Here is a 23,843-nt window from a genome sequence, read left to right on the forward strand (position 1 = left end):
CGCTCCGCGTTCCGCCCGCCGTTGTCATGGTTACGCGGCCTCTTCCCGCCCCGGCCCGGTCCCGCCGCTCCCCCCGGTCCCGCCGTCCCTGCTCCCGCCGTGGCGGGGAGCGAGGCCTGAGGGGTCGGGGCCGCCTCACCCTCCCGCCCGGCCCGGGGAACCCCCGGCCCCGCCGTCCCGTGTCGCTGCCGCCGCCGCGAAGGTCAGTGCGAGGGGGCGGCTGGGGGAGGGGGGCGAAGTCACACGCTTTACTGGAGACCCCCAGAGCTCCCCCGGGCTCGTCAACACCCCCAGAGACCCCCCGGGCTCCACAGGTCCCCCGGAGCCCGCCCAGCTCCCCCAGAGCCTCCCCAGATCCCTCTGAGCCCCCCTCCAACACCCCCAGGTCCCCCAGAGTCCCCTCAGATCCCTCTGAGCCCCCCTCCAACACCCCCAGGTCCCCCCAGAGACCCCCAAGTCTCCCAGAGCCCTGCTCTGGGCTCTTCAGTCCCCCAGAGCCCCCTAGACACCCCCCACAGGCTCCCCAACACTTCCATGTCCCCCCAGAGCCCTCCTCGGGGCTCCCCAGTCTCCCAGAGCCCCCCATGAGCCCCGTCCAGGCTCCCCAACACCTCCAGACCCCCCCAGGTCCCCCAGACCCCTGCTCTGGGCTCTTCACTCCCCCAGAGCCCCCCTAGACAACCCCCCCAGGCTCCCCAACACTTCCATGTCCTCCCAGAGCCCCCCTCCGGGCTTCCCAGTCTCCCAGAGCCCCCCCCCCAACTCCCCCAGGCTCCCCAACACTTCCATGTCCCCCCAGAGCCCCCCTCCGGGCTCCCCAGTCCCCCAGAGCCCTCCCCAGACTCCCCCCCCAGGCTCCCCAACACCCCCAGGTCCCCCCAGAGACCTCCAGGCTCCCCACTCCTCCAGACTCCCCAGCCCTTAAGGCTCCCCAAAGCCCCCCCAAGGCTCCCCCCACCCTCAAGACTCATCACCCCACCGCTTCCCCCAACTCCCCCCAAGGCTCCGCACCCCCCCCCCAGCTCGCCCAAGGCTCCCCACCCTCCTCCCCATCCAGCAGAAGGCTTAGCCCCACCGGGACCCCATCCTGCGGGAGAACCCCCCCTCTCCGTCTCCGACCCCGGGGGACGCGTTCAGCCGCCGGTGCCGTCCGTATGTCCTGCTGTGAGCAATGCCGGGGGGTGCGGGGCCGCAGCCGTAGCCCCCTCCCCTCCATTAAGGGACCGAGCCCCCACCCTGGGGTGCCCCGCTCAGAGCGGGGTGACCCTACGTCGGAAGCAGCCGCAGGTGAGGCACCGCAGGGCGCCCATGCTGAGGTGGAAGAGGGTGCCGTAGTCGAAGAGCAGGCGGTAGTAGGTCCTCACGGACAGGTCCCCCGAGGGGTCCGCGTACTTGAGGGCCACCAAGGGCGTGTAGAGGCGGTTGGTTTGCGTGCGGAAAGCCGGCCGCCTGGCTCCGATCACGTTCACGATCGCCTGCGAGCGGAGAGGGGAGGCTCAGGGCCGGGAACGGCCCCCAGAAGTCCCCCCCCAACTCCTCCCAGCCCCACACCTCGGCCACGTCGGTGGGGCTCTGCCCCAGCGTGGTGAAGATCTCGTGGGAAGCCGGCAGGTACACGTCTTTGAAATACCGCACGGTAGCCGGGTCGGTGCCGGGAAACTCGGAGCGTGAAACCTCCTCCATCAGCTTCAGCTCGAAATCCGTGTTCACGGGGCCCGGCTCCACCATGGAGACACTGCGGGGCCGGGGTGGGTGCTCGGGGTGGGGGTCCAGAGCCACCCGTGGGCCCTCTGGGGTCCTCCCCGCGCCCCCTCACACTCACAAGACGTTGAACTGCAGCAGCTGCACGGCCAGGCTCTCGCAGAATCCCTCCACGGCGAACTTGGAGGCGGCGTAGACGTCGTTGAAGACGATCCCTGCGGGCGGAGAGGGGCCGAGCTCGGTGAGACCCCCCTGGAGCGAGACCCCCGCCGCAGCGGGACCCCCCCCACGCCTCACCCTGCAGCCCCATGACGCTGCTGATGACCACGATGTGACCGCTCTGCCGCCGCTTCATGTCGGGGAGGACGGCCTTGATCATCCTGACGGCCCCGAAGAAGTTGGTTTCGAAGATACGCTTCATCTCCTCCATGCTGATGCTCTCCACGGGACCGACGTGCCCCACGCCGGCGTTATTCACTGCGGCACGGTGCCGGGGGGGCTCAGAGACCCCCCGCGGCCGCCCCGTGTGACCCCCACCCAGCACCCCGCTCACCCAGCACGTCCACCCGTCCCCCGGGGATGCTCCCCATGCACTCTGCCACCGAGCTGTCGCTGCAGACGTCCAAGCGTTGGATGTTCAACGTCTTTCCCAGCGCCGATCCCGCCGCCTCTTCCAATTTCTCCTTCTTCCGCAGGTCCCGCATGGTGGCGATGACTGCGGGGAGCCCCAGCCCGCATCAGGGGGACCCCGGATGCCAGCCGGGGTCGGAGGGTCAAGCCGGGACGACGTTCCCTAAGCTGCTTTGGTAACACGGCCTTTAATCCCCACCCCGGGGCTAATCCCCAGCCCTGGCACGGGGTCGGTGGCGGGGCAGCGGCGTCGTGGGGACACACACGTGTGCGTCCGCCCGGGTGGGAGCGTGCTGCCGGTCCCGGTTACGCGCGTGTGCGCTCGCAACCGTGCGCTGCTCGTGTTGTCCGTGTCCCTGTGGGGCTGCCCCACGTCCCCAGCTCCGCCTGGCAGGGTGCTGGGTGGGGGGCACGGGGACGCCTCGGCGCGCTGAGGCGGGGGGGTCTGCGAGTTTGGGGCCACCGGACTTCAAGTCCTGGGGGCCGTGAGGAGAAAGAGGCTCCGGGGCTGGATGGAGGGGGTGAGCAGGGAGCGGTGGGACCCCAAACCTCCCCACCCCGCTGCCCCATCCTGTCCCCTCCTGGGACAACGTGGAAGGGTCCCCTCCCCGCCTCTCACCCTGGAAGCGCTGCTGGGGGTCCTGCGCCAACCTCACGGCGACGGCGAGGCCGATGCCGGAGGAACAGCCGGTGACGAGGACAGTGCGGGGCGCTTGGGTGGCCATGGCTGCGCTGGCCTCCGGTCCAAAGGCTCTTATGAGATTAGGAGCCGGCGTCACGTGGGAGCGGGATCAAACTCCCCGGGGAGGGCACGGGGGTCCGCCGGGTCGTGGCCCCCTCCCCTGCCCGCCCGCACGGGGCACGGCGGCCCTCGGGGACCCCCCGGCGGGGCAGCTGGGACCGGGACAGGCGATGGCCCCGTGGCGAGGTGCCCGCCTTGCACCCTGGGCCAGGCGGGGACCCCCCAGCCCCCCAGCCTGTGCTGGGGGGCCGCGGGGGAGTGGGGACACGGTGGCTGAGGGTTGGGGAGGGGGCTGCGCTGTCCCCAGAGCCCGGGGGGGGGGACAGGGGCTCGGTTTGGGGGGCCGGGGGCATCCGTGGGGGCTCGTTACTGCAGAGACGAGGGTAAATATTTGCCGGGAAATGGAAAATCGGGGGAGCGGAGCCGAGCGGCCGTGACTCAGGCGATGAGGCAATGGGGCGACTCCGGCCAGCCAGGCCCCGGGGGCCAGCGGCCGAGCGGCAGCTGCACCGCGGGGTGGGGGGTCCCCCAAAACCCCCCAGCCTCGCTGTGGGGCCGGGAGCGGGGCTGGGGGCTGCGTACCCCCAAAGCCCCCGGCCTCGCTGTGGGGCCGGGAGCGGGGCTGGGGGCTGCGTACCCCCAAAGCCCCCGGCCTCGCTGTGGGGCTGGGAATGGGGTGGGGGTCTCTGCTCCCCTAAACCTCACTGCGGGCCTGGAAGCAGGGTGGGGGTCTCTGCACCCCAAAACCTGCCATCCTTGCTGTGGGGCTGGGAGCAGGGTGGGGGGCTTCGCACCCCAAACCCCCCTGTCCTCGCCACGGGTCTGGGAGCGGCGTGGGGGTCTCTGCACCCCAAAACCCACCGTCCTTGTTGCTGTGGGGTGGGGGGCTCTGCACCCCAAAACCTCGCTGGGGGGCTCTCGTCCGCTCCCGGCACCCTTCGGGGCGGTGGGAGCTCGCAGCCGGGACCCCCCCCCCCCCCCCCTCCGGTGTCGGTCCCGGGATCCACCCGTGGGGCGGGCCGGTCCTCCCCCTCCCCTCCCCTCCCCTCCCCTCCCCTCCCGTCCCCTCCCCTCCCCTCCCCTCCCCTCCCCTCCCCTCCCCTCCCCTCCCCTCCCCTCCCCGCAGCCCCGACGAGCCTGGAGCGGGCAGGGCGGGCTACGAGCTCCGGTACCGGGCAGCGGGCACCCACCGGGCCGGGCATGGAGGGGCACCCGCTCCCCGCCGCCCTCCTCACCGCGCTCCTCGCCGTGCTGCAGGGCTTGCCCCCGGCCAGGGCAGGTAACGGGCACCGGCTGGGGGGGACCCCACGCCCACGCGTGTCCCCGCTCCCTTCCCCAGCCCTGGCTCCGCGGGGAGGTGGGGGGCACCGGCGGGCTGAGACACACACCCCCCCCCACCCCCCCCCCGGGACCCGGCGTGGGGACAGGGGGGACGCGGGAGTCCCCGCGGGATCCCCGGTGCTGTCACACGTGGGGCCCCCCCGGGGCCCCGCCGCCTTCAGCACCACGGACAGGGCCCCCCCGGGGAGTGGGGGGCGGGGGGGGTCGGGACACCCCGGGGGGGGACCCGCTGGGACGGGGCGCTGGGGGTCCCCCGTGGGATGGCACAGCCGGTGGCAGGGCCCCCGCCCCGCGGCGTGGGTGTTCGCCGGGGGTCCCTCGGGGGTGCTCCCCATGGGGAGGGGGTGCTCCCTGGGGGACAAGGGGGCTCCCCCCGCGGCAGGGGTGCACCCCCGGGGTCCCTTGGTAGGGGTGCTCCCCCCCGGGCAGGGGTGCAGGCGGGATGGGGAGCCGGACACCCCGGTCCCTTGGCTGGCCGGGGGGCAGTGGGGGGGTCTGGGGGAGCACCCGAAGCGTGAATAACGGGGATTAGTGCCAGCGCGTGTGGGGGGGGCTGTGGGGAGCCCCCCTCGCCCCGCTCCCGCCAGCGTCGCCGCACCCTACCCCTTGGGGTTTCACCAGGAGTGGTGCTGAGCCGCTGGCACCCCCGCGGCCCCCCCAGCTCCCCGAGCCCCCCACGCCGCACACGCCCGGGTCTGGCATCCAGAGGGGCTTGGCTGCTACAGCCACTCCAGGGCCACCCACCAGCCCCGTACCGGGGGTTCCCAGCCCGGGGGGGCCCCCCCTAACCCCGGCACGCCACGGCCGGGTGACGGCTCTCCCCGGGGAACGCCGGCAGGAAGCCGGACCCATGTGCCGGGGTCAGGAGGGCCTGAGAGATGGCTCAACCGGAGCGGGGTCAGCCCGTTCCCAGCCCGGCCCTATCCTGCTGTGCCCCCACTGATTCTTGGGGTGCCCCAGCAGGACTGGGGGCACCTTGGGGAGCCCCAGGAGGAATTGCAGCCCCCCTCCCTGGATCCCCCTGCCTGGCCTGCCCGGACAGGCCTCTCTGGCAGGGAGCGTGGCTGCTGCCCCGGGCTGGGGGGGGCCCTGGTGCTCTCTGTTGTGGCTGCACCCCGCCATGCGCACCTGGCTGTGCCGGATTAACCCTCCCCGCGCCCGGGCGCAGCCGATGATTGGGGTCCGGCTCCCTGCGGAGAGAGGGGAGCACCCTCAACCCTCTCCCCACGCCCCCAGTTGGGTGCAACAGGGCTGCGCTTAGGGGTGACGGGGGTCTCCCATGGGTGACGGAGCCCTCCCGCCCCGCAGGGTGCACCCGTGCCGTGGGGTGCAGAGCAGGGCCGGGGGCGGAGGAATGCGGTGAAGGAATCTGGCGGCTGCAGGACCGGACCTTGGGCCCACACAGCTGCCTGGCACCGGGCCGGCCCGGCTTGGCAGGAGGCAGGCAGGGGGATGGGGACGCGGCCGCGGTCCCCGGCTGGAAGCACAGAGAACGGCCGGGGTGTCTGCGGTGGGTCCCCACCCCCTGAAGGGTCCCTTCTTGCCCCGCAGCGGTGCCCGTGGACGTGCTGCAGACCCTGGGCATGCAGGATGGCCGGGACGGCGTCTCCGTCACCACCGGGATCTGTCCGCAGCGCCCGGGGACCGAAGACCCCGATTTCGCTTTCCGTGTGGACAACCGCACCCAGCTCAGTGCACCCACCCGGCAGCTCTTCCCCGGTACGGCACCGGGCGGCCGTGGGGCCGCCGAGCCCATCGCGGGGTGCAAACCGAGCCGCTCCAAGGGCGAGCATCCCCTTTTGGGGTGCAGAGCTGCCTCTTGGGGCGCATTGGGGGGTTTAGCCTGATGGCTGCCTCCCTTCCTCCCTGCTGCAGATGGCTCCTTCCCCGAGGACTTCTCCATCCTGGCCACGGTGCGTGCCCGGCGCGGAGGACAAGCCTTCCTGCTCTCCGTCTACGACGAGCGAGGCGTGCAGCAGCTGGGCGTGGAGATCGGACTCTCGCCCGTCTTCCTCTACGAGGACCAGGAGGGGCGGCCGGCCCCTGAGCAGTACCCCGTCTTCCGCAGGGTCAACCTGGCCGACGGCAGGTGAGTGTTGGGGGGCAACAGGGGGTCTCTCCATCCCCTCTCGCTGCGACCGAGTCCCGTCTCCGCAGGTGGCACCGCGTGGCGCTGGCCGTGGAGGGCACCAACGTCTCCTTGCTGGTGGATTGCCACCTCCTTGCCACGCTGCCGCTGGAGCGGGGACCTCAGCCCCTCGTTAGCACCGAGGGGGTGACGATTTTCGGGGCCCGCCTCCTGGACGAGGAGGTGTTCGAGGTGGGTCCCTCCCCAAATCCTTGTGCCAGAGCCCCTGGCTGTCCCGCAGCACCCTTGCCCTGGTAGTGAGGGGTCTGGGGAAGGGGGGGACCCAGTTGCCGTGGTCGGTAGAGGCCCCGGTTGCGCTGGGGGCTGCTCTCTGTCCCCATGGGGTGTCCTTGTCCCCATGGGGTGACCTGGTTCCCCTCCCTGCATTCCTGCCCGCTGCAAATGTCAGGGGCCACGGGCAAAGAGGCCGCATTGAGGCAGCGAGGCGAGTGGGGCTGGCCCCCCCCCTGCCCATTTTGTCCCCAGCAGGCAGACAAGGGTCCCTTTGTCTGCTCGCCACCCCCTGCACCCTCCACCCAGCCGAGGGGGTGCCCCGAGCCGCCCACAGACCAGCCAGCTGCCGCAGGGACAGGGCTGGCCACGAGCACCGGCTCTTCCACGCGTGTCCGGGGTGTGCGTGGGCACCTGACCGGCTCGGGGTGCCGATATGGGGGGCAGAAAACTCACTCCCTCACGCTCCCCCCTTCTCCTTTGCCACAGGGTGATGTCCAGCAGCTGCTGATCGTGGCCGACCCGGAGGCCGCCCGCTCCTACTGCCAGCTCTACATGCCAGACTGCGACCAGCCCCTGCTCTACCCCCTCCTAGCCCCCTTCCCAGAGGAGGTAAGCACCCAAGCTGGGAAAGGGAAAGGCTGGGGGGACCCTTGGGAGCCCCCACCCTGCCGGGCAGCCCGCAGGGTGCTGCCAGGCTTGGTGTCATGTTGGGGGGAGCTGCCAGGGCCCCTGACGCCTGTATTTCTCTCCCCACCGGCATCTGCGCTGCCCCTTGCAGAGCGGCCCGGAGCCCACTGCCACCCCACGTAGGAAGGGCAAGAAGGGAAAGGGGAAAGGCAAGCGCAAGGGCAAGGGCAAGAAGAGAAGGAACAAGGAGCTGCTGGAGCAGCACGAGGCCTCCGTGCCCTCCGTCACGGCCAGCCAGGTAGAGAGCGCCTCTGCGGCTGCTTAACCCACCCCGGTTCACCCAGCTCTGCTAACCTGCTGCTTGCACTTGGCTGCGGCGTGCCCGCTCCGCAGCTCGCCAGCGCCCACCGGCCAGCGCTGTGCCGCGGCTTGGCTCCTTGTGCTGAGACGGGACAGCCGGGACCCAAATCCACCTTAAATGCAGAGCCGCTCCGGGGGTGCATGGCCTGAGGTGGACCAGCCGCATCCCAGAGCTGGCGGTGCCTGTGCACGAAGCTCGTGCCATGCCACACGCGGCCTCTTGCATCCAGAGCGACTCCCAGCCTCCTCTTTGCATGGGCTGGGACAAAGCAGGCCGGCTCCAGCCGCTCTGGCCCCCGCGGAGCCGGACCTTTGGGTCTGTTGGACGTGACTGCAGGGTTCTGGCCGGAACGGCTCCTCCCCAGGATTCGGGGGAGCCCGGGCAGCCGACGCATCCCCTCCAGGATGCCGATCCCGCTGGCACCTGGGGCTGAGCCATCCCCACGGCTCCTGGCCTTGCGGAACGCGTCCCAGGAGCTGGTGGGGATCCCCTGGGTAGAGACGCTGGGGCGGGGCAGGAGGCAGCCCCCCGCCTCTGCCTTCGGCCCCTTTGGCTCTGGAAATGGGTCACGGCTGCAGCTGGGGACGGCGGCGCTGGCCAAGGGCGGCCCGGGGACGGTGGCCCCTCCTGCTGATGAGTCAGTCTTGGCTGAGCCGGGCGCGAGAGACCCGGTGAGGGGTGGCCGTGCTCCAGGCGCTGCTCGCAGCCAGGGGCCGTGCGGCCCCGGCGTAGGGGGGAACGGCCGCCCCCGCACCTGGGAGCAGCAGCTGCCGAGCCCTGGCTCGCCTTCCCCTCTGCCCCGGCATCGCTGCCAGCCGGCGGTCCCCAAGGAGCGGGAGTCCCCGTGCTTTGTCCCAAAAGGGGAACAGCTCCGGTGTCCCAAAGCCAGGCAGGGGCTGTGGTGGGGTGGGGACATCCCGATTCTAACCGTGGCCCCCCCAAAAGCAGGGCATCCCCTGGCCCTGCTGGCCTGCGGGACCCCACAAGGGTCATGGGCCAGCACCTCCCTCTGCCGCAGCGCTCCCTTCCTCACCCTGCGCCCTTTCCGCATCGCCCAAGGCCAGCGCGCCCACGCCGACGCCGTCCGCGGAGGAGAGCTCCCCGCCGCCGGTCCCCACCAGCCTTGCCACCACCGTGAGCGTCACCCTGAATGGCACCGACCCCTTCGAGGTAGCGCCAGGGCTGGGGGCTGGGGCAGGCAGGGGAGGTCCCCCCGCTTTGCACCCCCAGCATCTCCCCATCCCTTAGGACACTGGTGAGGAGCTTGTGCTTGAACTCGAGGAGGATGGAGACTCTGGGGCTGACAGCACGGAGCTGCTGGGCTACGAGGACTACTACGACGGGGACCCTGCGAGCCGGGAGCGGTTTGGCCCTGCTGAGCGGGAGGAGACGGTGATCCGAGCTCCTCAGGTAACGCCGGGGACGAGGACTGGGCCCCCCCTGGCTACAGCCGGCCGAGCTGTGGCCACGGTACGGGGTCCAGGGGCCGTGTAGGCAGTTTGGAGCCCTTCACCCCAGCCCAGCTCTCGGCCGTTTCTCCTCACCCCGGTGTTTTGCAGGAGCCCAGTTTGAAGGGAGAGAAGGGCGAGCCAGCCATCGTGGAGCCGGTGAGTGGGGCACGGCCCCCCCTGGGGCCGTGTGGCCCCCAGCCCTCTGCGGCACCCCAGGGCCACCCATCTGAGACAGTTGCAGGACGGGGCTCGCTCTCTTCTTTAGGGTCGGCGATTCGAGGGGCCGCCGGGACCCCCAGGCCCTGCGGTGAGGAGCGAGGGGCTGCTGTGGGGAGGGATTGGAGATGACAGAGCGTTAACACGCCTCCGTGTTCTCTGCAGGGGGAAGCAGGTCCCCTGGGACCACCGGGGCTCCCAGGGCTGCCCGGGGACCCCGGAGATCAGGTATGGAGCAGATGGGGAGGGCGGCGACGGTGCCAGAGCTGCCCCGCGGTAGGGCTGGGGCCGCAGGCGTCCCGGCGCTCCTGCCGGTGCATGCCGGCGTGCGTGCGGGGCGATGGAGCTGCAAGCCCTGACCTGACAGCCTGGCTTCTGCCGGCGCGATGACGGCTTATCCCCCCCTTTCCCCTCCGCCAGGGTCCCCCGGGACGGCCGGGGCTGCCGGGAGCTGACGGGATCCGCGGCCCGGCGGGGACCATGATCATGTTGCCGGTAAGTGCTGGGGCAGGATGGGGCCCTCGGGGACCCTCCCGCCTGCCTCCCACGGAGCCTGGTGGGGAACAGCTCTCTAGGTGACACAGAGCTGGCCGTCCCCAGTGCTGGGGGGCAGTGACTCCCTCCGTCCCTCACCCTGCTCCTTCCCCCCAGTTCCAGTTTGGTGGAGACTCCCTCAAGGGTCCCACCGTCTCTTTCCAAGAAGCCCAAGCCCAAGCGATCCTGCAGCAGGCGAAGGTAGGGACCCCCGCGACCGGGCCCCCTGCGCAGCCTCCCCCGCTCCCCCTCACCCCTCTCCTCCCTTCTCTCCCCAGCTTGCCATGAAGGGTCCCCCAGGTCCCATGGGGCTGACTGGCCGCCCAGGACCCCTGGTGAGTACGGCTGCTGCGGGGTGCCCACCCTGCTAAGCTGCACCTTATCAGGCACATCTCCTCATCAAGCAAACCCCCATGGTGGGGTCTCCACGCTCTCCTGTTTTTGTAGGGTCTACCTGGACACCCGGGCCTGAAAGGAGAGGCAGGGGACATGGGGCCACGGGTGAGTCTTGCTCGGCTGGGCTGTGCGAGGAGAGGGCGTGTGGGGTTATGCCCCTGGCAGAGGTCTGGCAGGCTGCAGGCAAGCCCAGCCCTGACGCCTTCCCCTCTTCTCCACCAGGGTCCCCGGGGAATACAGGGACCACCGGGGCCGCCGGGGAAGCTGGGCAGACGGGTAAGCGCTGGGGGTTCGGGTTTTGCCTCCCCCAAAATGTCCTGGTCCCCTGTCATGTGCCAGGGTGCCCCTTTCCCATCCCCGTCCCGAGGGGCTCTGAGCCTCGGGCCCCTTCCAACTCCATCGATTTGTCTTGCAGGGTCGTGCTGGAGCGGACGGTGCCAGGGGTCTCCCGGGGGAAACCGGACCCAAGGTCTCGTGCGTGGGGTGGTATCGGTGCTGGCAGCAGGGTGAGGGCCTTGTGCGGCAGGGGATGACCCACGCGGGCTCAGCCTGACGCCTCTCCTACCCCGCAGGGTGACAGGGGCTTTGACGGGCTGCCGGGGCTGCCGGGTGAGAAGGGCCACAGGGTAAGTGGCACCGCGCCGTGTCCCCTCCTGCCACCGCCGTCCCCACGCCGCCTCACCCTCTCTCTTCTGCAGGGTGACGTGGGGAAGCCAGGACCAGCAGGACCCCCCGGGGAGAAAGGCGCCAAAGTGAGGAGCATGGGGAGGGATAGGGAAGGATCAGGCCCTGCTGGTGTTGGCGGGACGTGCTCAGCTCCGCTCTGTCCTCTCTAGGGCTCCGACGGCCTCCCGGGACCTCGAGGGCAGCCTGGGGAACCCGTAAGTACCTGCTGCCGGCAGCGGGAGCCTGGCCTGGCTTCTCCCCCAGCCCCAGGAGCGGCGGGGGGCAAGCTTGGCCCCCGGCTTTCTCCCTGCGGCTTTTTGGAGAAGAGATTTGGGCACTGGGCTCCCCCTCCCTGGGGAATAGGGGGTGCTGGGGTCAGCGCTGCCGTCTGAGCCCCCACCGACCCCTCTGTCCTTGGCCCTAGGGTATGCGAGGCCTGATCGGCTCACGCGGCTCCCCCGGCCCCCCTGGACCACCGGTATGAGACACTGCTCCTGCCTGTCTGTCCGTCCGTCTGTCCCCACCTCAGGCCAAGGGGATTTTTCTCTGTCACCCGTCAGCCTGGGCACGGCATCACCTCGGGGTGCAGCATCACCCTCACCCTCTCTCCTTCCTCCGCAGGGGGCCAGCGGCATCGATGGAGCACCGGGGCCCAAAGGCAACGTGGTGGGTGTCAGTGGGAGCCCCCCTGGGAGCACCCAGCCCGAATTAGCCGGCGAGAAACCGGGATGCTCCAGGAAGGGGGAGGCAGGGCTGGGGCGAGAGCTGCCACGTGCCCTCGAGGGGTGCGTGGGCCGGGAGGGTGCGTGGGGGTGCAGCGAGGGTCGGAGCGGCACATCCTGGGGTCTGAGGGGGCTTTCTGTGCTGATGGCCTTTCTCTGCCCCCTCCCCAGGGAATCCAGGGGGAGCCGGGACCCCCGGGACAGCAAGGGAACCCCGGTCCGCAGGTACGTGGAGGTGATGGGGGGCCAGCAGGGTGTCCCCACAGGGCTGGGTGCTCGGGTGCTCCCTCAGTCCCTTCCCAGCACCCCGGTCTGTTCTCTCGCAGGGTCTGCCCGGCCCCCAGGGCCCTGTCGGGCTGCCAGGGGAGAAGGTGAGTCAGGACCCAGCGTGGATGGGGGGGTCCGGAGCTGCCCCAGCTCTGAGCGGGTGGTGGGGTGCCACAGGGGTGACCCCGGTCCCTCTGCGTTCCCACACGTCCTCCTCTCGCCCAGGGCCCGCCGGGGAAGCCAGGAATACAGGGTGTGGCTGGGGCCGACGGGCCCCCGGTGAGTACCGGCGAGGGGCTGTGGAGTCACTCGGGTCCCCAGCGGAGCGGGGACCGCAGGGCAGCGTCACCGTCCCGGCTTGGCGCTCACCTCTTGTGCGTCCCTGCAGGGTCACCCCGGCCGAGAAGGGCCAGCCGGAGAGAAGGGCCTCCAGGTAAGGGGCTCATCCCCCCATCATGCCCTGGGCAGGGGGAAGGGGTCCTCTTTTCAAGGGAGGGTCCTGTTTTTGCTGACTTTCTCCCTGTCCCCAGGGCCCTGTGGGTGCCCCTGGGCCCGTCGGCTATCCGGGACCCCGTGGGGTGAAGGTAAGCACAGCCTCCCCCTCCGCCGGGCTCTGCCGAGGCACGGTGTGGGGGATCAGGCGGTGTCCCCCGGGCTGGGGTCCTCCTTCCAACCCCTCTGTGTCTCTGCAGGGAGCTTTTGGCGTGCGGGGCCTGAAGGGCAGCAAAGGGGAGAAGGTAAGAGGTGTCGGGGAGAGGGGACAGCAGGGGACGGGGGTCCTCATCCTACGGTGGCCGTGGGTGCCTCACCCCTGCCCTGAGATAGCTGTGGGTGGGGGGACGCCTGCGCTGCAGCTGGGGCAGCCCCCCTGTATTGGGATTTGGGGCTCAGCCCCACACTGTGACCCCATCTGGGGCTCGCGCCAGGGCTAACGCAGTCTCAGCCCCCCAAAACGTGCCTCTGTTCAGGGAGAAGATGGATTCCCTGGCTTTAAAGGGGACATGGGCCCCAAGGGCGAGAGGGTAAGTGGGGTCCCGGGGTGGGGTTGGTGGGGGTCTCCTCGTCAGGGCTTTGTGGGTTGGCTGCAGGTGCCACGAAGCCCCGTGGGGTTTTGCCGGCTGCCTGCAGGATTCGGGGGGGTGGGGTGGGGGGGCATGGAGCCGAGGAGGGGACAGCTCTGTCTCAGGGGACAGCTGGGGACCCGAGGGGCAGCCCTGTCCCCCTGGCAGCGTGCTCCCCGCACCTCTGCGTTACCGTTCCAGGGTGACCAGGGTCTGCTGGGCCCCCGTGGCGAGGACGGCCCCGAGGGGCTGAAGGGGCAGACGGGTCCCATGGGGGAACCGGGCGCTCCCGGCCCTGCAGGCGAGAAGGTGAGGGGAGCCCCGTGTCCCTCTGTCCCCATCCCCGCGTCCCTCGCAGCCCGCGACTCGACTCTGCTCTCTCCCTTGCAGGGCAAGCTGGGAGTGCCGGGTCTCCCAGGCTATCCCGGGCGCCAGGGCCCCAAGGTGAGCACAGGGGAGCCCCTGGGGTGTCCCCGGGACCCCAGGTGCCTTGGCAGCCCTGGGTTATCACTCGTCCTCTCTCTCCTTAGGGCTCCACTGGCTTCCAGGGTCCCATGGGGCTGGCAGGAGAGAAAGGCAAGAGGGTGAGTCGGCCCTGTCCCGCTGTGTCACCCTGTCCCATCCCTCCGGGCCGTTCCGTTCCATTCTCTGCCACCCCCTCTGCAAGCCAGAGAGGGGCTGGGCCGAGCTCAAAGCCGGGGAAGGGACCCAGCACCCTCTCCGTGCTACGTGCCCTCTCGCAAACGCGCTTGGGCCTGCTCAGTCCCCGCGGGGGGCAGGCGGGGGGAGCGTGGGCGAGTGGGGGGCTGCCGCATGCTCTGCTCTCCCCACCGCCTCCCCTCTCCCTGCAGGGCAAGGCCGGCCAGGCTGGGCAGACGGGACAGCGAGGGCCTCCGGTGAGTGACTGAGCTGGGGGTGACAGGAATCACCCCGTCCGCTGTGGCCGGTGACTACCGCAGAGCCGGCTGTATCCCACCGTGACCATCCCGCGGTCCAGCTGCATCCCACCACAACCATTCCCGGGTGGATTGTATCCTACAGCAACCATCCTAGGGCCGGCTGTAACCCATGGCAACAGAGCTTGGGGTCTGCCGTATCCCACGGCAACACGTTCCGCAGCCTGCCGGTATCCCATGGCAATTAGGCTGGAGCCGGTTGTTTCCCACAGCAACCAGACCCTGAGGACCACCGTAACCCATGGCGACCAGATCCCAAACTTCCGCCTGTATCCCATGGGAACCACGCTGGGGCCAGCCGTGTCCCTCCTGGCTCCATGCCCCGCTCCCATCCCGGTCCCCCAGCTCCCCGCCCCGCTCCCTGCCCCGTACCCCCCACTTCCAGCCCCATCTCCCCTCTCCTCACCCCACTTTTGGCTCTGCTCCCTGCCCCACGCCTTCTCACCCCGCTCTTTGCCTCCTGCCTGCACAGGGCCTCCCAGGGGAGCGAGGTCTGCCCGGTCCCACGGGAAAACCCGGCCCGAAGGTAGGTAGGAGCCTGTCCCCCACTGTCCCCCATCTCCCCGTCTCCCCGCTGTGCTCAGGGCTCCGTGGGTGCTGGCAGTGGGGAGGGTGGGGGGGTCTTTGCTGCTGCCCTCAGCCTGTTTCTGTCGCCCCAGGGAGATCCTGGCCATGACGGGGCCCCCGGCGCGGTGGGAGAGAAGGTAAGTGAGGGGTGGTCGATGCACAGCCGGAGGGGTGTCCCCCTGCAAAGGCACCCCAGGAAGGGACCGAGCATGGGGAAAATGGGGTGCCGGGCATGGGGAGAGGGTCTGGATGCTGCAGAGCCATGGGGAAAGCCCCTCTGCCGCTGACCGTGGGTTTTCTCTCCCTCCCACAGGGTCCTCAAGGTCCGCAGGGACCCAACGGCTTCCCAGGCACGAAAGGTCCCCCTGTAAGTGGTGACATCTGCGCAGGGTCCTGCCCGTGCTTGGGACGGCGTGGGGGACAGAGTCGGGCTGGCACGTCCTCCTCCTCCCGCTGCGCCCTGTGGGGTGCAGGCAGCGGAGCGGGGAGCCCAGCTACGCAGCCCGTGTCCCCCACCCCGTTACCTCTGCTCCTGCCCAGGGTCCCGCCGGGAAGTATGGCTTGCCAGGACACCCGGGACAGCGTGGCGAGCCGGTGGGTCCCCTGCCTCCCTTGCCCGGGTGGGAGGACGCCTGGCAGTACCCAGCATTAACCCCTCTCTCCCCTGCAGGGCTTTCATGGCAAAACCGGCCCCCCCGGCCCCACAGGGGTGGTGGGACCCCAGGTGAGTGCCGGGGACGGAGGCAGGAGGTGTTTGTGTTGGAGCGAGCCCGGTGGGATGGAGGGACCCCCAGAGCTCACCCTGCTCTCTCTCCCCAGGGTAAATCAGGCGAGACGGGACCTGTGGGAGAGAGGGGGCACCCAGGTCCCCCCGGCCCCCCCGGGGAACAGGGCCTGCCCGGAGCTGCTGGCCGAGAAGGAGCCAAGGTAGGAGCCGCGTCGGGGGTCCAACCACTCGCCCGGACCACCACAAGCCTGAGCCAAGCGGGGCTGGGGCCCCTCTGAGCTCTGCAGCGCACGAGGGCTCTCCCCGGCTTAGTGGGGACAGAGCAAAGCTCTCTGCTGCTCCTCTCCACCTTGCAGGGTGACCCTGGCCCCGCTGGCATCCCCGGTAAGAGCGGCCCCCCAGGCATCCACGGCTTTCCCGGCACACGGGGGGCACCCGGAGAGATGGTCAGTGCTGTCCCAGGCTTGGACACAGCTTGTTACGGTCCTGGGAGAGGGGAGTAGGGTCCTTTCTAACCATCTTCCCTGCCCTCCTACAGGGTCCACCTGGCTTGAAGGGTGGGGAAGGTCCCCCTGGTCCCCCTGGACCCACGGTGAGTCCAAAGCATCATGACATTTGGGGACTTATCCGGCGTTTTGGGGTTTCCTTTGGAATATATATACTCCTTGGGGAGCAATTTTGCCACCCTGCTTAAAATTCTAGTTGATAAAGAGAAAGGTTTCTTTGGAGAGGAGGAAGACTGCCGGGGCCTTCTTCCCTCCACCCCACCTCTCTCTTCTCCCCAGGGTTCCCCCGGAGAGCGAGGCCCCACGGGGGCTGCTGGAGGCATTGGACTGCCGGGCCGGGGGGGTGCCCAGGGCCCCCCTGGTCCCGTTGGCGAGAAGGGCTCCCCGGTAGGTGCGAGAGGGGGTGGGGGGTGAGGCGGGAGGTGTGGGGCAGCGCTGGGACAAGCTGTGTCTCCCATGGGTCCCGGCCAGCCCTGCTTTCAGCCCTTCCCCTTCCTGTCTGCAGGGCGAGCGGGGTCCCATGGGTCCGGCCGGGCATGACGGGATCCAGGGCCCCGTGGGGCTGCCGGGGCCGGGCGGACCCCCCGGCCCTGCTGGAGAAGACGGGGACAAGGTAAGGCAGGGGAACGCAAGTCAGCACCTCCAGCAACGGATCCTTTGCGCTTCGCTACCGACAGCACAGGGAACGTACCCCGGCACGGGCGCTGGGGACAAGTTCCCTCGCAGAGGGGATGTCCCAGCGCTGGGGGACCTCTGGGATGGGGCAGGTTTCCCCTATGGCTTCCCGGGAGCAGGGATTCCCCGGGCGGCAGCGGGCTGTTGGCCCTGGCAGGCTTCCTCGGCACTGCTTCCCAGGTGGTGGCAGGTTTCCCCGGTGCTGGGATTTCCTTGGCCCTGGCTCCCCAGCCATGGCAGCTTTCCCTGGCTGCCACCACTCCCTCCTCGCCGTCTCTCGCCGGCCGCGGGCCCTCAACGTCTTCTCTTTGTGGCAGGGCGAGATGGGGCTTCCCGGACAGAAGGGCAGCAAAGGCGACAAGGGCGAGGCGGTGAGTGCTGGGGGGCCGCTCTGCCCGGGGTGGGGGGTTCTCCAAGGGGCAGAGCAGCACCGGGAGCAGGGGGAGATGGCAGCAGCGAGGTGGGGGATGTTTGGGGGCTGCCCTAACCTTATGTGGGTGCTCCTGTCCCACAGGGCCCCCCAGGACCGACAGGAATCCAGGGACCCATCGGGCACCCTGGCCCCGCGGTGAGTAGCTGCTGAGCACCCTTCCCACCCTATTTATTCCCTCGGCTGAACCTCACCTCCCGTCTTGGCTCCCTTCCCTGCCCTTCCACCCCACGCACTGGGGTTTCTGCGGGGCAGGCGGCGCTGACCCCAACCTCTCCCTTTGCAGGGAGCGGACGGGGAGCCGGGGCGCCGCGGGCAGCAGGGGATGTTTGGGCAGAAAGGAGATGAGGGATCGCGGGGTCACCTTGGCCTCAGCGGCCCCCCTGGCCTGCAGGTAAGGAGCAGAGCGGGGTGGGCTTGGGTCGGACAGGACAGGAGGGACAAGGGACAGACGACTGCGGGCTCTGCGCAGCCTGCCTGGGCCAGGGCACGCTCTGCCTTGCCCGAGGGGCTTTGAGACCCGCCGGGCTAAGCCGTGCTCCCTGCAGGGCATGCCGGGCCCACCGGGCGAGAAGGGCGAGAACGGAGACGTTGGCCCCATGGTAAGGAAACCCCGCAGCCGTCCTGTTCTGCACGCCCACCGCTCCCCCTCTGCCTCCTTCTGCCCTGTCTCCAGCTTCCCACGTCTCCCTCTCCCGTGGGAGCCGCACGGCTCAGCCACCCTTTGCAGTCTGACCCCCTCTGTCCTCCCCACAGGGTCCCCCCGGCGCGCCAGGACCCCGGGGGCCCCAGGGCCCCAGCGGTGCCGAGGTGAGTACGGCCCTGGGGGGCTCGACGGGGGCTGCTGGATGCAGGGGCTGCCCCCACCGTGGGTACCCCCCATCCTCTTGCCTTTAGGGCCCTCAGGGAATGCCGGGTGGCGTGGGACAGCCGGGTGCCGTGGGAGAAAAGGTAAGCCCACATTTGGGAGCGTGGCGTGGGTCTCAGTCTGGGTACTGGGGCTGGGCAGAGCTGCCCGCACCAGCCAGCACCCGGCAGCATCTGCCCCGTTGCTTTTCTCTCACCCAGGGTGAACCGGGCGAAGCGGGAGATCCTGGAGCCCCAGGGGAGCCCGGACCACCCGTGAGTATCACGGAGGGGAACGGGGTGTCTTTTAGGGGCAAGACAAGGAGAATGGGGGCCAGATCCTGCTCTCGCTGGCCACGGAAAGCACAGGCAGAACTGGTGAACATTTTCCTGCCCCAACTGCCCCTTCCCTGCTCTAACGTGACCCCCTCGTCCCTCCGCAGGGTGTGAAAGGAGATGTGGGGGAGAAGGGAGACGCGGGGCAGCCGGGAGCAGCTGGACCCCCTGGCAAGAAGGGCCCACCAGGAGAGGATGGAGCCAAAGGCAACCTGGTAAGGGGAGGAGCGAGCATGGAGAGGCAGGGGGACGCTGCCCCGAGCCCCCATCCCCGCCCCGAGAGCCCTGCAGGCTCTAATCCCTGTCCCTGCCTCTGCTTTCCCAGCACGCGGAAGGTTTGGGGCTCCCTCCCAGTTCCCCCCTTGTGTCCCCTTCTCTCTGCAGGGTCCCATCGGCTTCCCCGGTGATCCCGGCCCCCCCGGAGACCCCGGCGTGCCAGTGAGTAGCCCCTGATCACCCCTTAGAGGGGCCGCAGAGCAGAAGCAGCCCCGCTCCTGGCGTTTCCCCAGGGCTGGAGCCAGCCCCCACGTCCCCCGTGGCCCTCCGGTGTCACCCGCTGCCTCGCTGCCGTCACCCTGGGGTGGTGATGGGGTCGGGAGGTGCCAAGACGCCACAGTTCTCTCCCTGCTCCACCTCGCCGGTGCTTCCCAGTGTCCCGACAGCCCGGGGGTGGGCCGGGGGGGCTCGGCTAGGTGAGTGCTCACCCTCCCCTCTGTCACAGGGTCTGGATGGAGCTGCTGGAGAGAAGGGTGACAGTGGGGACCCCGGTCTGCCGGTGAGTGGGGCAGCTGGGGGTATCACAGCGGCAAAAGGGGGGTCACATTCCCAGCGGGACCCCCCTGGGCTGGGGGGCTCGAGGGGCTCTGGCTGAGCCGTGCTGCTTCCCAGGGCTCTTACGCATCCCTCGCCCTCCACGCTTCCCCCGGTCCCGGCTGTGGGACCCTCCCCTCACCCCAGATTCCCACGGGGTTCGTTTCAGGGGCCGCCAGGCGCATCAGGGGAGCCGGGTCCCCCGGGTCCCCCCGGACGGAGGGTGAGTAGGGGAAGGGCGAGGGTGAGCTGGGGAGGGACAGTGCGGGGTGAACTGGGACCGCGAGCGGGGCTGGCCGGGGCCAGCGCACAGCTCCTGGTGTCTCTGTCCCCTCATCCAGGGACCCGTGGGACCGATGGGGCGTGAGGGCCGTCAGGGTGAGAAGGGTGCCAAGGTGAGCGGTGGCCGGCACGGCTCAGGGCTCCCCAAACCCACTCCCCTCCAGAAGCCTCCGCCAGCCTGGGGCAGGACCAAACCCCCCCCGGAGAGGTGGGGCTGGGTGCCGAGGGGTGCCAGCCTCAGCTCTGTCTGTCCTTCTGTCCCCAGGGACAGCCTGGCACGGACGGGCCACCCGGGAAGACGGGCCCCGTGGGGCCACAGGGGCCGCCGGGACGGCCGGGCTCTGAAGGGCTGCGTGGGATCCCCGGCCCTGCTGTGAGTCGGGGGCTGCGGGGAGGCCGTTCCGGTGCCGACACAGGGCTGCCCGTGTCCCCGACGCTGGGCCAGCCCGTGTCCCCTCGGGCACGGTGGCTCCAGCCTGAGGGGTCGCAGCTTGGAAGGGTGTTTTGGAGGGGCTCAGCCTCGGGCTCCTCTCCCACACCGAGTCTTTTCCAGGGTGAACAAGGCTTGCTGGGGGCTCCGGGACAAGCGGGACCACCCGGCCCCCTGGTAAGTCAGGGTGAGCGAGCCCTGGGCATGGGTGATCTGAGCTGGGCACGCTCCGGGGTGTGTGACACCCGCTTGGCCTCTTGCAGGGTCCCGTGGGTTTGCCTGGCCTCAAGGGAGACCCCGGCCACAAGGGAGATAAGGTGAGACAAGGTAGTGCAGAAGCTGGGGTCCCTCACCCCGGCCTCGTCTCCGAGCCCCCCTGGTCCTGGGAGGGGGCTGCCTGACGCTGCCCTTCGCCCCCAGGGCCACGCTGGACTGATCGGGCTCATTGGGCCGCCAGGAGAGATGGGGGAGAAAGGAGACCAGGGGCTCCCGGGCATCCAGGGCCCCCCGGGACCCAAAGGAGACCCTGTGAGTATTTGGTGTCTCCCCTGAGCTCAGGGGCTTGGGGGAACGTGGCGGGAGACAAGGTGCAGAGGTGCAGGGGCCGATGGGGCGCAGCCCCCTCGTGCACGGGGCTGATGCTGTCTCTACCCGCAGGGTCTGGCTGGCCCCACTGGCCCCACTGGGCCCCCCGGCCCCCCTGGGCTCTCGGTGAGTATCTGCCTGCGCCGTGTGGGTTCACCAAGGGTCTCCTGCCTGCCCTTAACTCCCCCGCAGACCCCTGGGGGCTTCGTCCCTGGGAGGGTGAGAGGGGCAGGGGGGAGCCTGAGCCCCAGGGAGGGGGCGGGGGGCAGCCGCCATGGGGTCACCGCGTGCCCAGCCAGTGCCCCTCTCCTCTCTCCTCCTCGCAGGGACCCTTGGGCCAGAAGGGCTCCAAAGGCTCACCGGTGAGTGCTGGGGAGGGATGGGGACGGGGGGCAGCTCCTAACGTGCTCCCAGGGGAGAACCCGAGGCGGGGAGCGAGTGCCGCGGTGCCGAGTCCTCTTCTTTTGCAGGGTGCTCTGGGTCCCCGAGGTGACACAGGCCCTCCCGGCCCCCCAGGACCACCGGTGAGTAAGGGGTGCTTTGGACAGACACCAATTTGCGTCTGTCCCCTCCTGGGAGGGTTCCGGAGTCCCCAGGACGCCCCTCATCCCGCTGCCTGGCCCCCGCTTCTGCCGCTCTCACCCCTTCATCCATTTCTGTCCCAGGGCCGCCCAGCCGAGCTGCTTGAGCCGCTGCCCTCGAGCCGGAGCGGGAGGCACCGGCGGGCAACCGAAGGGGCTCCGGGGGAGCAGGGAGCCCCCCGGGATTACGAGGGGCTGGAGGAGGTGTACGCGTCGCTCAGCTCCCTGCGCACCGAGGTGGAGCAGCTGAGGCGGCCCCTGGGCACCCCCGAGAGCCCCGCGCGGGTCTGCCGGGAGCTGCAGCTTTGCCACCCGCACCTCCAGGACGGTGAGGTTTTGGGGGGCCGGTTTGAGGGAGAGGGGACAGCAAAACCCCCTCTGAGGGACGGGGGGCACTTTACAGCGTGCCAGGCAGTGCCCCTGCGGCGTGGCCCTGGCCAAGGCTCGGCCAGAGCCAGCAGGGAGCCAGACCATCTCTCCGTCTGTCTGTCCTTCCTGCCTGCCTTTCCCAGGCGAGTACTGGATTGACCCCAACCAGGGCTGCTCCCGAGACGCCTTCCGCGTTTTCTGTAACTTCACAGCCGGCGGCGAGACCTGTCTTTTCCCCGATAAGAAGTTTGAGGCTGTGAGTTGAAGCAGAGGGGAGCTGGGTGTCCAAAACCATCCCCCGGCGGGGACGCGACGGGGCCAGTGCGGGGCTCGCTTTTCCCCACGCTCTGGGGGCCCAGGGCTTGGAGAGGCTTCGCCACCGTCTCTGTCCCCCCCGCCACCGTCTCTGTCCCCCCTGCCACCGTCTCTGTCCCCCCCAGGTCCGACTGGCCGCCTGGAACAGGGAGAAACCGGGAACGTGGTACAGCACCTTCAAAAGGGGCAAGAAGGTGGGAACGTGGGCGCTCCTCGCGCTCCGGCCTGGGGTGGGGAGGAAGGCAGACCCCCAGCGTGGCGTCACCCCGACCCCTGGGCAGGCGGGTGCAGATGGGTGCCTGTGTCTCAGCCCCCCCCCCCGTGCCCTCCTCCTCCTCCTCCTCCTCCCAGTTCTCCTACGTGGACGCGGACGGGAACGCCGTGCCCGTGACCCAACTCACTTTCCTGCGTCTCCTGAGCGCCAGCGCCCGGCAGAACTTCACGCTGAACTGCCAGCACGCGGCCGCCTGGTACGATGCCCGTGCCGGCACCTTTGCCCGTGCCCTGCGCTTCCGCGGGGCCAACGAGGAGGAGCTGGGGCACAATCACCCGGCCGCACCCATCCGTGCCCTCCACGACGGCTGCCAGGTGGGTCCCCAAGCCGCGAGGACCCCGTTATCTCCGTCCCCGCCGCCTCCATCCCCCCATCGCTCCTCCCAGCCTGCGTACGGGGCACCCGGGCGCCGCGTACGCCAACGTTTGCCGCTTTCCCGCAGGAACGCCGCGGCCAGGAGCGGACGGTGCTGGAGGTGACCTCGTCCCGCGTCGAGCGGCTGCCCCTGACGGACGTGGCCGTCCTCGACTTTGGAGACGCCAACCAGAAATTCGGCTTCGAGCTGGGCCCCGTCTGCTTCATGGGCTGAGCGCGGCCCCGGAGAGTGCACGGGGCGGGACGGCCTGGGGGGGTCTCCGCTCCCTCCGCCGCCCCCCGCGCCAGGGACAGTGACGCCGGGCCTGCTCTGGCATACTCAGGACTCGGAGCCGCCGCAGTGCCATCCCCCCGTGCCTGCGCGGCCCCCCCTTATTTATACAGCCGGCTCCCCGGGGCGGGGGGAGGCCGGGGCAGGCTGCCCCAGGCTGGAGGGAGGGGGTCCGAGCTCGGCCCCCTCCCCGTGGTGCTACACCGCTCCCCGAGAGCCCCCTTAGTGAAGCACTGGACGTGCCCTCGGCACGGCAACACCGCGAGCCCCATCCCCGTGCCTGCGGGCGCCGGCCGGGCCTGCATCCAGCCCCCTCCCCGGCCGCCGCACGGAGCTGGTGTCCCCGTGCCAGGCCACGACGTGGGGGGACTCGGTGGTGGGTGTTCAATCTCCTCCTCCCCCCCCACAATGCGCTGCCCCCCCCTCAGGGGGAGCGGGGGGAGCCCCCCTGCCCCTGCGGGGGGCATCGCCCCGGCTCACGGCAGAGCCCAGCGCCGGCGGCAGCGGGGAGGTTGGGCCAGGGCTGGGGCCGCGCGCGAGGCTCAGCCCCGCTCCCGGTGCCGTCGCGGTTACTGTACGATAAACCGACTGTATCGACGCCGTCTCCTGCCCCGAATCCTTGCCGATTCCCAGGGAAACGGGCAGCCGTTGCGGGGCGGGGGGGGGGGCGCACCCCAAACCGGGGTCCGTGGCACCCTGAGGCCGCCGGCCTTGTGTCCCCGCTTGCGCAAGGCCGGGATTTGGCTTGGGCGCGCGCCCGCTGCCGGCCCCTCCTGCGCCCACCCTGGGCACCCATCGCCGTGTCCCCGTGGGCAGTTTTGGGGGGGGGGGACAGGACCGCCCAGGCTCTGTCCCCGGGGGGGGGGAGACACAAGGGCAGGGTTGGGGCCTGAGCACCGGTGGCAGCTGGCCCCGAGCCCAGCGGGACCCGGGCATCCCCCTTGTGTCCCCCCAAACCTCCGTCCCCCAGAGAGGGGACCTGTGGCCACCTGGGAGAGGGGACCAGGGGCCACCCTGCCCAGGGGACCCAGGGCCACCCCGCTGGGGGGACTGGGGGCCACCCCGGAGAGGGGACCTGTGGCTACCCCAGAGAGGGGGCCTAGGGCCACCGTACCGAGGGGACCGGGGGCCACCCCGGAGAGGGGACCCGTGGCCACCCTGCCCAGGGGACCCATGGGCACCCCGCTGAGGGGACTGGGGGCCACCCTGGAGAGGGGACCCGTGGCCACCCTGCCCAGGGGACCATGGGCACCCTGCTGAGGGGACTGGGGGCCACCCTGGAGAGGGGACCCATGGCCACCCCAGCCAGGGGACCCATGGGCACCCCGCCGAGGGGACCGGGGGCCATCCCAGAGAGGGGACCCGTGGCCACCCTGCCGAGGAGACCGGGGGCCACCCCGGAGAGGGGACCGGTGGCCACCCCGCCGAGGA

At 70.5% G+C, this 23,843-nt stretch overlaps 2 protein-coding genes across 11 annotated transcripts; one reads left to right on the top strand and one right to left on the bottom strand.

Annotated features, from left to right (window-relative positions):
* The first annotated feature begins 63 nt into the window (after positions 1-63).
* On the top strand, positions 64-23,009 carry COL5A3 (collagen type V alpha 3 chain). Of its 10 annotated transcripts, none has more exons than XM_087777964.1 (68): positions 64-202; positions 2,397-2,507; positions 5,966-6,133; positions 6,290-6,503; positions 6,572-6,734; positions 7,263-7,385; positions 7,555-7,701; positions 8,710-8,934; positions 9,013-9,174; positions 9,324-9,371; positions 9,481-9,522; positions 9,597-9,659; positions 9,852-9,926; positions 10,083-10,166; positions 10,244-10,300; positions 10,413-10,466; positions 10,584-10,637; positions 10,777-10,830; positions 10,934-10,987; positions 11,060-11,113; positions 11,198-11,242; positions 11,452-11,505; positions 11,649-11,693; positions 11,921-11,974; positions 12,076-12,120; positions 12,242-12,295; positions 12,405-12,449; positions 12,547-12,600; positions 12,709-12,753; positions 12,985-13,038; positions 13,279-13,386; positions 13,468-13,521; positions 13,608-13,661; positions 13,929-13,973; positions 14,506-14,559; positions 14,693-14,737; positions 14,914-14,967; positions 15,141-15,194; positions 15,271-15,324; positions 15,420-15,527; positions 15,684-15,773; positions 15,866-15,919; positions 16,113-16,220; positions 16,339-16,446; positions 16,826-16,879; positions 17,023-17,076; positions 17,225-17,332; positions 17,487-17,540; positions 17,695-17,748; positions 17,836-17,889; positions 18,007-18,060; positions 18,228-18,335; positions 18,505-18,558; positions 18,842-18,895; positions 19,100-19,153; positions 19,272-19,325; positions 19,478-19,585; positions 19,766-19,819; positions 19,906-19,959; positions 20,063-20,170; positions 20,300-20,353; positions 20,554-20,589; positions 20,698-20,751; positions 20,893-21,136; positions 21,321-21,433; positions 21,618-21,686; positions 21,844-22,080; positions 22,209-23,009. In XM_087777964.1, the coding sequence occupies exons 3-68, from the start codon at positions 5,998-6,000 to the stop codon at positions 22,353-22,355; spliced, it is 5,328 nt and encodes a 1,775-aa protein (XP_087634090.1). In that variant the 5' UTR covers positions 64-202; positions 2,397-2,507; positions 5,966-5,997; the 3' UTR covers positions 22,356-23,009. The 10 variants fall into 10 exon arrangements, with proteins under 10 accessions (XP_087634090.1, XP_087634092.1, XP_087634091.1 ...); XM_087777966.1 differs by lacking the exon at positions 64-202 and adding an exon at positions 1,156-1,287; XM_087777965.1 differs by lacking the exon at positions 64-202 and having other exon boundaries at positions 2,359-2,507.
* Positions 1,243-3,288, bottom strand: RDH8 (retinol dehydrogenase 8). The gene is made up of 6 exons (XM_009471533.2): positions 2,951-3,288; positions 2,255-2,416; positions 1,999-2,178; positions 1,823-1,916; positions 1,552-1,735; positions 1,243-1,475 (listed from the first exon to the last, which is right to left on the bottom strand). Exons 1-6 carry the CDS (start codon positions 3,054-3,056, stop codon positions 1,251-1,253), a joined length of 951 nt encoding a protein of 316 aa, XP_009469808.2. The 5' UTR covers positions 3,057-3,288; the 3' UTR covers positions 1,243-1,250.
* Positions 23,010-23,843: the final 834 nt, after the last annotated feature.

This window comes from Nipponia nippon, unplaced genomic scaffold, assembly GCF_047370975.1.
Source record: "Nipponia nippon isolate SJK-2023a ecotype South Korea unplaced genomic scaffold, ASM4737097v1 scaffold_42, whole genome shotgun sequence".
Classification (NCBI taxonomy): Eukaryota; Metazoa; Chordata; class Aves; order Pelecaniformes; family Threskiornithidae; genus Nipponia; species Nipponia nippon.

Bases quoted from the DNA above. Each gene is read 5' to 3' on its own strand.
- COL5A3 (XM_087777958.1), top strand. From the start codon at position 4,274: ATGGAGGGGCACCCGCTCCCCGCCGCCCTCCTCACCGCGCTCCTCGCC. The intron at 12,754-12,984 runs GTAAGAGGTGTC...GCCTCTGTTCAG, and splicing joins AGGGCAGCAAAGGGGAGAAG to GGAGAAGATGGATTCCCTGG. The intron at 19,820-19,905 runs GTAAGTCAGGGT...GGCCTCTTGCAG, and splicing joins CGGGACCACCCGGCCCCCTG to GGTCCCGTGGGTTTGCCTGG.
- RDH8 (XM_009471533.2), bottom strand. From the start codon at position 3,056: ATGGCCACCCAAGCGCCCCGCACTGTCCTCGTCACCGGCTGTTCCTCC. The intron at 1,736-1,822 runs GTGAGTGTGAGG...CCGGCCCCGCAG, and splicing joins CTGCTGCAGTTCAACGTCTT to TGTCTCCATGGTGGAGCCGG. The intron at 1,476-1,551 runs GTGTGGGGCTGG...CTCCGCTCGCAG, and splicing joins GCCCCACCGACGTGGCCGAG to GCGATCGTGAACGTGATCGG.